This window comes from Dipodomys merriami, unplaced genomic scaffold, assembly GCF_024711535.1.
Source record: "Dipodomys merriami isolate MVZ:Mamm:240054 unplaced genomic scaffold, mDipMer1.0.p SCAF_17, whole genome shotgun sequence".
NCBI classification, from domain to species: domain Eukaryota; kingdom Metazoa; phylum Chordata; class Mammalia; order Rodentia; family Heteromyidae; genus Dipodomys; species Dipodomys merriami.
In genome coordinates, this window is record NW_027203048.1 from 22,459,065 (window position 1) to 22,471,240 (window position 12,176).

The following is a 12,176-nucleotide window of genomic DNA, read 5'->3' on the forward strand; positions in this document are numbered from 1 at the left end:
TAAGAGCAGATCTGGATTTGGGTCCTAGATGAGGGATCATGAGAAGTCACACTGAACTTCATTAAACTTCGGTGTTTTTCACATGCTAAATAAGAATAAGCATGCTTATCCTGTCAAGTTCACAACTCAAGTGGCTGATATCTGAGGACCAAGGTTCAAAGCCAGTCCAGGCAGGAAGTTAACTACAAAAAACAAACAAACAAACAAAAACAGAAGTGGAGATGTGACTTAAGTGGTAGAGTACCCTGAGGTAAAAAGCTCAGGGACAGTGCTCACGCCCTGAATTCAAGTCCCAGCACACACACAAATGTGGTACAGCACTTGCCTTGCATGCTCGAGGCCCTGGGTTCGATTCCTCAGCACCACATAAGAAAAAAGCCGGAAGTGGCACTGTGGCTCAAGTGGTAGAGTGCTAGCCTTGAGCTGAAGAGCTGAGGGACAGCACCCAGGCCCAGAGTTCAGGCCCCACGACTGGACCAAAAAAAAAGAGTATTAACCCCTCAGCCTGGTTAAAAATTAAATGAGAATTTGGATGTACAGTATTTTATAAGCTTAAGTCATCTCATTATTAATATAGGTTATTTAGATATGAAATCATCTCTACTAGTCAAGGAGACATCTTTTTCAACGAATCTCCTATTCTCCCTAGCACTTGGTGTGTTAATTGGCACTGGGCCTTCAGTCTACCTGCTACCAAGAGGATAATGACAACTCAGGGCTAACCTCACAGCCTCCAAGAGCTACAGGTTACTACCACTTAGGAGAAAGGCTCATAGTCACAAGACTCAAAGTCTCTAAGGATTAATGTTCAAAACCGCATATTCAGTTAGGTCTGGTGGCTCCCAAATATAATTCCAGCACTCAGAAGCAGGAGCAGAAAGATGGTGAGTTTAAAGCCAAGTAGGCTATATAATCAGACCCTGTCTCAAGGGGAAAAAAAAAAAAACTGTATATCCACAATTACATTCATGATAATCCAGGTTCTTGATCCACAAAAATAGAGGGTTTTTTGTAAGTACTTTACTGAGACTACACAAAAGTCACTTTCCTCCTTGCAAAAGAAGGGAAAAAGGCATTTTTCTAAACCTAGCAATGATCTAAAAGAGACTGAAACACACAACAGGGGTTCCATACATACTCTAAGTCATTTTTAATGACTTCCAGTGAGACTTTTTAGAGTGATTTACAGTTTACAAAGACCTTTCTCATTAAATCTTCAATACCAGCCTTCTGAGAGAAGTTACTAATGCCACTTACAGTGGAAGAGACTTGAGTCAGCCAATTAGTACATGGTAAAATTGAGACTGGGTTCTTAAAGGTCAGGCCATGACCTTCTAATCTTCACTGTCAGAATTTTTAGAAGATGAAGCTAATTTCAGCCTTTGTATAGACAAAGTCTTTGTTAAACAAATTTTTTTTTAACCTTTTAAAGTGAAGAGTAGGTAGTTCAAATGCATAGTTCAAAATGCACATTGTTATATTTATTTCTCTAAACAGATGAGTCTGCCTCCAACTTGGCTTTAGGGGAAAAAAAAGAGGTCAGCTAGATTTGGTTAAGAAACAAGTGAAAAGCTCATTTTGTTGTCCTGAAATTGAAGGTTGCCATAGTCCAGATTGCAGTGGCTATACCTATCCCATTTATACAGTATCCTAGATCTCAGCTCTATTTTTTTTTTTTTTTTTTTTGGTCTGTCATGGGGCTTGAACTCAGGTCTTGGGCACTATCCCTGAGCTCTTTTGCACACGGCCAATGCTCTACCACTTTGAGCCACAAGAGTCTGACAGACTTTCCTGCCCGGACTGGCTTTGAACCATGATCCTTAGATCTCAGCCTCCTATGTAGCTAGGATTACAGGTGTGAGCCACTAGCAGGCAATTTCAGCTCTATTCTTAAAGCTCATTCTAATTAGAGAGACACAAACTTCCTTCCATAGTTTAACTATGAATGACAGAGCATTACAGGTCATGTCAGGGTAAAGAGAAAGTAGGTCAAACCAGAGTAGAGCTTTCTAACCAGTCAAGAGGTATGCAGAGCTGACAACTGCCTACCTGTTAAAGCACTAAAATCACCTGATCCAACTGTTACTGAGATTGGCCCATTAATGTCATAACAGTCAAGTACAGTCAAATTCATGACTCAGGCTATCTCAAGTGGGAGACAAAAGCAGTAGAAGGATTATGTTAACACTCAGTTTGAAGAAAAACATGAGATTTTTATTTGTTTCCCTCCAATGATTACTCACAGTTTCAGCTTTCTTAAATCTGAAAGTCTAGGTGGCTGGGAAAATGTCTCAAATAGGAGAGCAACTTCCAGCAAGCGAAGGCCCTGAGTTCAAATATACTCTATTATGTCTAGAAATGTATTACCTACCTTATATTGCTGCAAAGAAACAGAGGGTTGTTCTTTGGTTAATGCATTCTCTGGTTCAAGTTTGGATTTACTTTGCTCCAATTTGTAAAGTACTTGAGAACTTTCCTGTATCCTACAAAACAACTATAAGACAAAGAAAAACAGAAAATATATGAACCACATACTAATCACAAATGTCAGCATGAAAGGGAAAATTTAAGGCAATGATAACAATGGTTTTGAAGCTCTTCACATCTACAATATTTCTCTTTGACAGCAAAATTAACATTTGCATTTTCAAAACCAAAAACGAAGTATATGGCAAAAGAATACAGTCATTAAGCCACAGCTCTTCCATTTCCTTTATGTTGGCCTGGAGTTAAAGATAATGTACTCATTTCTATAGTCTACATTTTTGCAGCTCAGATGTATTGCATAATTAATTCAAATTGAATTATTCAAAAATGACTATATAAACTTTAAAAATGTAAGAGCATCCTTCCTCTATTACCAAAGCTTTCGTATAACTATCTTATAACCCCATGACTCTGATGAGATTTTTTTTTTTCTGGTTCGGTGGCTTGAGCTCTAGGCCTAGGTGTCAACCCTAAGCTTTTGTGCTCAAGGTTAGCTTTCTGCCACTTGAGTCACCACTCAACCTGCCTGGGTTGGCTTCAAACCATGATCCTCATAGTTCAGCTTCCTAAATAGCTATCCACCAGCATCTGGCCCTAAGAGATTTTTTAATTTTTCAACATAAAGGAATTTCAATCTGGATTTTAGTCCTACAGGCAGAAAACGCAGAGCAGAGCACAAAATGGTCATGAAGAAAGGTAGCAGCCAAATGCCATGATGTTCTTACAACTTCCCAAAATCTAGACTCTTTCAAAATGATTTCCAGAGCAAACTAAGTTGCAAAGAGAAATTCAATATTTCCAGTGTTTTAGGACCAAAATTCTACCTTCTTGAGAAGAGAACAAATCTGTTGCCGCACTCCTGGAGACTGGCTGTTGAGATTATATGTGAGAAAGAATTGAATCCACTGCATTTCTTCTGTGGAAACAATCTCTGTGCTTCGATTACTTTCACAAAGCAAACCTAATGTATCTATTCGGACCTAAAATACATCAAACAACAAAGTGTTAATCTTCCAAATGAATAAGCAAAGCCTAAACTACTTGAAATGTCTAATTGTTTACACAGAATAGCAAAGGAAAAAAGTAAATTGTTCACCCATATACCTCCATAAGTTTCCTAGTCAAAATATCCTGCTACTATGTCTTATCAAATTATCATATTAAACTTATAAATTGGGAGTGTTATAAAAATCAACAACCTTAAATTATTTCATAGTAACACTCAACTTCAATTCTTTATCTCTTCCTACTGGGGACTCCACCTCAGGACCTCTTCAAATCACTCTCAGATTACTTCCCTGAATTTCTTTTTTTTTTTTTTTTTTGAGCTCCTCAGCTCAAGGCTAGTGCTCTACCACTTGAGCCACAGCGCCACTTCTGGCTTTTTTCTTTTTGCTTATGTGGTGCTGAGGAATCGAACCCAGAGCCTCAGGCATGCAAGGCAAGCACTCTACCACTGAGCCACCTTCCCAGCCCACTTCCCTGAATTTCTAACTGGTCTCATGACTTTTTTTTTTTTTTTTGGTCCGGTCGTGGGGCCTGAACTCTGGGCCTGGGTGCTGACCCTCAGCTCTTCAGCTCAAGGCTAGTGCTCTACTACTTGGGCCACAGCGCCACTTCTGGCTTTTTTCTTTTTGCTTATGTGATGCTGAGGAATCAAACCCAGGGCCTCAGGCATGCAAGGCAAGCGCTCTACCACTGAGCCACCTTCCCAGCCCTCTTTTTCTTTTTTTTGTCAGTCGTGGGACTTGAACTCTGGGCCTGGGCACTCACAGTCCCTGAGTTCTTCAGCTCAAGGCCAGTGCTCTGCCACGTAAGTCACAGTACCACTTCCAATCTCACGGACTTTCCTGCCCAGGCTGGATTTGAATTGTGATCCTCAGATCTCAGCATCCTGAGTAGCTAGGACTACATGTATGAGCCACTGGTGCCCAGCCATGTAGCTTCTTTTTTAGATCCTACTCTGCAAAGCTTCTGTTCCCATAAACACCACTTCTCTGATGAAGGTACAGTTCTGGTTGAATGATTTTATTCTACTGTTGACTGAGAACCAATGAAGTCAACAGCCTAGCATTAGCAATTTCCAAAAGATGGATAAAACATTTCGTTCTGCAGACAATGTCCATGTTACTGATAACTCTGTTGACCCCTTACAGAGTTCCCAGGTGCCTTATACAAGTTGTCTTGTCACAACTACATTTTACATAGACTGAGTAAAAAGATGACTTTTCACTTTCTCTCCATCCTCTTCCTGGACTCCCCAGAGAAGTGCTAGGCATAAGTTGGGGACCTTCACATTGCATAGCTAAAGGAATCGAAGAGTAAGGGACCTACTGTATGTACAAACCCCAGTGGTTTTGTCTCCTTACTTGGCAATGTTGATGAATTAGGCCTTGTTTTATTCTTGCACTGGATACAAGGTTCTCCCAGACATCAGGTGCAGACTGAAGATGTCCATGAGCTCTCGCTGTCCGTAAACATGCCATCAAAGCTCCTAGAGCTCCCCTGCTATCACAAGACTCTAAGGATGGAAAAGGTGGTTCTTATCCCAAAAGTGTAATACCAAAGATTGTTACTATGCTAAGAAAGACTACAATTTTTATGTTTCCAATTAACACCACATTCTGTGAAATAAAAATCACACTAAATTTTAACACAAAAGTTCCTATTCTAAAATAATCATTATTGAAATTGAATTGTTCTTGTGTAAATAAATTCAGAGAAGCATAATTATCTTACTAACATAAAATGTCAAATTATGTGCTAGTATTTTTTACTTTTTCTTTGACACTTAGAAAATGTACCAGGGAAGTGAATCAGAAAAATTTTTTAAAAATGGAGGAATATTACAAACAATTGTACAAAAAGTAAAATACTTTCACGTAGAGAACAGGAAAAATTCAGCAACCAAAGACTGATGATTCTCTAAAAATAAACAATGAGCTTCTCTGCATATTTTGGAGTTACTGTTCTCATTAATAAAGATGAAAGGAGGTCAAAATGACCTGTTGGTTTCAAGAACGAGGACTACAACAATCAGTAAGGGAAAGGGGAGCTCTGGCTCCCAGGGCACACTGCCATACAACTAGACAACCTTACTTCAGAACAGATTCATGAAACCTGAAGGTAAGAACAACTGTTTGAAGTAACTTAAATAATTTATTATTTTTTAGGTACAAAAATGAAATTTTCCTGTTACTTTATGGATACTCTTTGAAGGTTTTTAATATGTTTGTTGAAAGTATTTCTTAATAGTGCAAGATATGTAGATTCCATATTCTTGCTGTATTAAGCAGAATAGACTGATTTACATAGCCAGATTCCTCATTTATATATTCATTGCTGAATTATATTTTAATCCAGTGATTCCTTAAGAGTTATTTTAAAATATTAGAAAGCCAGGCACTCGTGGCTCATACATGTAATACTAGCTACTGAGGAGGCTGAGATATGCGGATCACAGTCTGAAGATAGCCAAGCAGGAAAGGAAAGTCCATGAGACTTAACTCTAATTAACCACCAAAAAGCTGTGGCTCCACCAAAAAGCTGTGGCTCAAGTGCCATTAGCCTTAAGCTAAAAAGCTCAGAGACAGCGCCCAGGCCGAGTTGAAGTCCAAGGACCAGCACATAAAAATAATTTCCCTCTTGCCAGACAAGGTTCTTAATCATCCTCCAGACTTACATATGCCCTTCCATTCTGTGTAAGTTACTGAAGGGCACTTCTTTCCCTATTCTAAAGGAGGCAGATAGCTGTCACTTTAGGTTGTACTTCCCATTTTGTCTTTAGCCAAAAGACACAAAGTTACCTGTTTTTAAACTAGCCAAAAACTGTTTTAATTAAGGCCTCAATTACTTGAATAAACAATTAAGTAAAACACATATTTTTTACTCTAGGTTGAGAACAAACACAAATTAAAACTTTGTAATAAAGGAAACCTTTCTTGCCTTGGAGAAACAACTTCAGCCAAAGATTCCATTCAGCTATATACAGGAACATTTGCTTCAAACTGAAACAGTTATCACTAGTATCTTCCTTTACTATTTATAGAAGTGGAAATAATGATAAATTCAATATGATTTAACATCTGCCTATATAACTACATCATAAATAGAAATTAATGAAAACAAAAATTATTTTTTCTTACCAGTTTTAGCATCAATAGATGTCTGAAGAATCTTTACCATGTACCTTAAGCTTTCAGGGCTGTAATTCAATAATTTGGGCAAATAATAATCAATCACATAAGATTTTTGATCCAGATTTCCTTCACAAAGTATATGAAGAAGAGGAGAAACCCAAGTTTCATGCCACTGGTCTATCCAAGTACTGTCGACAGTCTGGGATTTCAAATGACTCTTGTGATTTTTAAACATGGTTTCCAAAAGGTCACTTGCATATGGTACCAGTGACTGGTCACCCATCACTTCTAAGATTTGAGATGGAATAGTTTTATCTGTTGCCAGTATATGCTCAATTCCTATGCATTCTACCAAGCAGCCAAGGCATGCATACTTTCCTTTAATTTGCCATTCCAATCTCAGAAGATTCTTAGTCAATTCCAAAAAGAAAGGATCAGCAACCAAATCTGCTCCTTCCATAGTTAGCTGGTGCATTTGCAGAATATTTCTGAATATGATTTTGGTTTGGTGTCGCAGAGCATCTAATGGATGTTCCCAGTGAGTATAGACATATTCCAAAAGTCTTTCAACTATGTTCGAATTCCCTTTCAGTCTGTCCTTCAGGCTTGGGGAACTTGATTCAAGGACATGAATAGCTGTATTAGTCCAAGATGCTAAGATTCTAGACAGGAACATTTCTAGTGTTGCCTCTTTAATCCTGAAGAAAAATGAATCATGATACATATTATTATAATGTGACCAGTAAAAGAAATTTCATTTTGCAATCAGACATTAACATTTTTTAAAAAATAAACAGAAAGTATACATTTTGGGGTGATATTGGGGCTTGAATTCAGGTCTCCATGCTTGCTAGGCAGTTATTCAACTACCTGAGCCACATTCCTCAACCTTTTTCTTTTCCTTTTTTTTTGTCAGTCATGGGGCCTGGGCACTGTTCCTGCGCTTTTCAGCTCAAGACTAGTGCTCTACCACTTGATCCACAGAGTCACTTCTGGCCTTTTCTGCTTATGTGGTGCTGAGGAATCAAACCAGGGCCTCAGGCATGCAAGGCAAGCACTCTACCACTGAGCCACCTTCCCAGCCCCTCTTCAACACTTTTTTGCTTTATTTTTCAAATAGTCTTGTGCTTTGACTAGAGCCAGCTTCAGACCACAATCCTACTTACTTACGCCTCCAAAATAACAGATTACAGGTTTGAGCCACCATTCCCAGCTTTTATGTTGCAATGGAGTCTCAGTAATTTTTACCTTGGCTAACCTTAAACCCTAAAACTTCTGGTCTACATCTCCTGGATATCTGGAATTACATTTGTGAACCACCCATGTCCAGCCCCCCAAAATTGTAGGCAAGACCTAGTAGCACATGCCTCTGCCTCTATCCAGGAAGCAAACAGGATGACTGCAGTTCAATGTCAGATCAAGCAAAAAAAAAAGTTAGAAACACTCTCAAAAAACAAGCTGAACTAGGGCTGGGAAGGTGGCTCAGTGGTATAGCGCTTACCTGGCATGCCTGAGGCCCTGGGTTCGATTCCTCAGCACCACACAAGAAAAAAGAAAAAAGCCAGAAGTGGCGCTGTGGCTCAAGTGGTAGAGCACTACTAGCCTTGAGCTGAAGAGCTGAGGGACAGCGCCCAGGCCCAGAGTTCAGGCCCCATGACTAGACCAAAAAAAAAAAAAAAAAAAAAACAAGCTGAACTAGACACAATGGCTATAGTTACAATCCTAGCTACTTCAAAGACAGAAATAAGAAGGAATCTGGTTTGAAGCCAGACTAGATAAAAAGTCTTAAGAGATCTCATAAAGACTAAAATTAATTTTACAAGTGTTCATTACAAGTTAGCCTACACCAATTATGTCTTTCTTTCATTTGTTTCATTCCATATTTGTTTTCATTTTTACTTTTTTCGCAGATGCTGGGGCTTGAACTCAGAGCCTAGGCACTGTCCCTGTACTTTTTTTGCTCAAGGCAAGTGCTCTACCACTTGAGCCACAGTTCTACTTTCAACTTCTTAGTAGTTCTGGGAATGAAGAGTCTTATGGACTTTCCTGTCCGGGCTGGCTTTGTACCATGATCCTTAGATCTCAGTCTCCTTGGTAGCTAGGATTACGTGCCTGAGCCACCAGCATTCAGCATACATGTATCACTTTTAAGATCAATCTACATTTTTCATTAAATTACTAAGTATACTGGCTCATTTGCATCTTTAAAATGCCTTTCAGGAAAACAAAAATGTCAGGCAGCAAAATCGAAACTCACTGTGAACTCAAGGTGAACAGAACATGTATAGTATCCAAGAGCAGGGTCTCCCCACTGAAACCCACGTTCCCATCCTGCCAGTCCAACATGGCCAGTGTCCCCTGGCACAAGAATAAGAGAGCTGGCCTAGGGATGTGGGCACTACAAAGGTTCCCGCAGCTGCTTGTGAACCACTCGGGGACGCAGGTGTAGTCTACTGAATGGAGAAGCAAACAGCTAATCTGGAAAATAGAACAGAGCTCCTATAATGTATTCAAAACTTTTCACAAGGTACCTCAAAATACAAATCTAAAATCTTATTTCTCTCAAAGCATTCCAGGAAAACTAATGATAAAGTAGCCATCAACTTTAAAAGTATTATACTACTATTAAAAAAAAAATCTTAAGCATATGAATCCTTTTCTGGAAATTCCTGGCATAGCACATGTCGCCCCCTGTAGGTGGGCCAGCTTAACATTGTTAGAAGTGACTGAAGAAATTAAACTTTAATTTTATTCAGTAATAATGACTTTATGTAATTTCATTGGCTGGAGTACATATATTTTGCATAAGGTTATGTAAAAGGTCAAAATAAATTTCTAGATAATACAGCAAGAAAGTGCTATCAGATGCATTATACACACAAATGGACATGTTAAATTGAAACACCTGTATGCTGTGTGAAGATAACTATCTCAAATGAAAACAAAAAACAAAAAAAAAGTGCTATCAGTAAATACAAATACTGTCATTCATATTACCAATTTGTATTTTTCATGTGGAATAAGTTTGCTAAAACACTGACCGAAACAAACATGCTTATTGTCTAAGGTATATAATTTGTATATAACTTTTTTCCTTTGGTGCTGGTACCAGGGGTTGAACTCAGGGCCTCGCACTCTTACTCACTTGGCTTTTTCTGCTCAAGCTGGTGCTCTACCACTTGAGTCACATTTCCACTTCCAGTATTTTGCTGACTAACTGAATATAAGATTCTCAGAAGTCAGGCACCAGTCACTCAGACCTGTAATCCTAGCTACTCAGGAGGCTGAGATCTGAGGATCACGGTTCAAAGTCAGCCCAGACAGAAAAGTCCATGAGACTCTGATTGCCAATAGACCACTTGAAAACCAGAAGTGGCACTGTGGCTCAAGAGATACAGCACTCGCCTTGAACTGAAGAGCACAGGGACAGCACCCAGGCCCAGAGTTTAAGCCCCACAACCAACAAACAGAAAAAAAAGATTCTCAGAAATTTTCTGCTCAGGCTGGCTACAGACCTCAATTCTTAGTTTTTAGTCTCCTGAATAGTTATGATTACAGGTGGAAACTACTACTGCCCCACTTTCTATCAATTCTCCCCCTCTTTTTTTTTTCTGAAGCCAGTACTGGGTACCTGAACTCAAAGCCAATCCACTCCCCCCTAGCTTGTTTTGCTCATGACTGGCACTCTTCCACTTGAATTATACATCTACTTCTGGCTTTTTGCTGGTTAAGTGGAGATTAGCATCTCTTGGATTTGTCTTCCAGGGCAGGCTCTGAATCTCAATTCTTCTATCTTAGTCTCCTGAATAGCTAAGACTATAGGTGTGAGCCCCAAGTACCTGAAGGATGGCCTATAATAAATACTTTAAAAATATGCTAAGCCCTCACATATGGCATATACATGTGCACATCTGAGGGAAGCTAGGAGGAGGACACAGACTCAGAGGGAAACAGGTGAAAAATACAAAAGAGAGGCCCATCAGCTTGCACTGGACATTGATAAAAGTGAACTAAACAATTCAAGAGCAGTGATGGGTGGGAGGTAATGAGAGAGAAAGAAGGAACAGCTTATACTAAGCAAAAGGAAAGAAATGCATATCACCCAATTTGGAAAAAAAATAGCTGGGGTATCAAAGTTTATAGATCATGATAATGCCTTGTAAAGGTTAAAATTTGTTTGTGACTTTAGCTAATTATCACCATCCTACAATACTGTGAAATTTATAAAATCACTTAATCTCAATAAAGAAAAAAATAAAAATAAAAAATATGCTAAGCATATGTTTAGTAATCCACAAAGTACAGTTCTTAAAAGGAGATACTTACCAATTCAGAAATCTTTTCAGATGGATGAAGCATAGTCTTAATAAAAAGAATAACAGCTAATCCAGATGTACTCTGAATAGTCTGTAACAGGTCATCTGTTTGGCAAAAAAATCAGAGAACAAGTTTAACAGCATAGATACTCTGGTACAGAGAAAAGAGCAGATGTTGTGGGGTCAGACAGCCCCAGGTACAGTTTCTACTTGACCAGTTCCTAGGTGATTAGGTTCTAGACAAATTATTTAATCTCCCATGAACTCAGCTTTCCTTTTTCTTTTTATCAGTCCTGGGGCTTGAACTCTGGGTTTGGGTGCTATCCCTCAGCTCTTCAGCTCAAGGTGGCGTGGGACCTGAACTCTGGGCTTGGGTACTATCCCTCAGCTCTTCAGCTCAAGGCGAGCACTCTACCGCTTGAACCACTGTGCCACTTCCGGTTTTCTAGTGTTTTATTGGAGATAAAGAGTTTCATGGACTTTCCTGCCCGGGCTGGCTTTGAACCGTGACCCTCAGATCTCAGCCTCCTGAGTAGCTAGGATTACAGGCGTGAGCCACTAAGCGCCCTGCCTCAGCTTTCTTTTCTATAAAACAAACTCCTATCTGACAAGAAGCTGTTAAAGGTTAAAAGAACAATGGACACAAGGGCCTTTAAGCCCAGCCCATAAATACCAGGAGGTAACTTCCTTTCTCTTCCAATAACACTCTCTGGACATCATCTACTGCCTCCCCACTCCCTCAACAATGGCTCTTTATCCCAACCTTTTCTTTTTATTCAAACTTTTATTTCTGTGTGTGTGTGTGTGTGTGTGTGTGTGTGTGTGTGTGTGCGTGCGCGCGCGTGCGTGCGTGTGCGTGTGTTCTGCTCCTGGGACTTGAACTCTGACTTCTTTTGCTCAAGGATAGTGCTCTATCACTTGAGCCACAGCTCCACTTCCAGCTTTTTGGTGGTTAATTAGAGATAAAGAGTCTTGGGCTGGGAAGGTGGCTCAGTGGTAGAGTGCTTGCCTTGCATATGTGAGGCCCTGGGTTCGATTCCTCAGTACCACATAAGAAAAAAGAAAAAAGCCAGAAGTGGCGCTGTGGCTCAAGTGGTAGAGCGCTAGCCTTGAGCTGAAGAACTGAGGAACAGCGCCCAGGCCCAGAGTTCAGGCCCCACGACCAGACCCAAAAAAAAAAAAGAAAAGAAAAGAAAAGAGTCTCATGGACTTTACTGCCTAGGCTGGCTTTGAA

The 12,176-nt window shown here is 39.7% G+C and overlaps 1 protein-coding gene across 4 annotated transcripts in view; it reads right to left on the minus strand.

The window, feature by feature from the left end:
* Positions 1-12,176, minus strand: part of Thada (THADA armadillo repeat containing) — a 351,130-nt gene that overhangs the window by 296,707 nt on the left and 42,247 nt on the right. For all 4 annotated transcript variants that reach the window (XM_070025487.1, XM_070025484.1, XM_070025486.1 and 1 more), the window contains 6 exons: positions 10,953-11,047; positions 8,884-9,104; positions 6,633-7,324; positions 4,857-5,008; positions 3,312-3,467; positions 2,372-2,494 (listed from right to left, as the gene is read on the minus strand). In XM_070025487.1, coding sequence (XP_069881588.1) covers positions 2,372-2,494; positions 3,312-3,467; positions 4,857-5,008; positions 6,633-7,324; positions 8,884-9,104; positions 10,953-11,047 — 1,439 coding nt within the window. The remainder of the gene's footprint in view (positions 1-2,371; positions 2,495-3,311; positions 3,468-4,856; positions 5,009-6,632; positions 7,325-8,883; positions 9,105-10,952; positions 11,048-12,176) is intronic.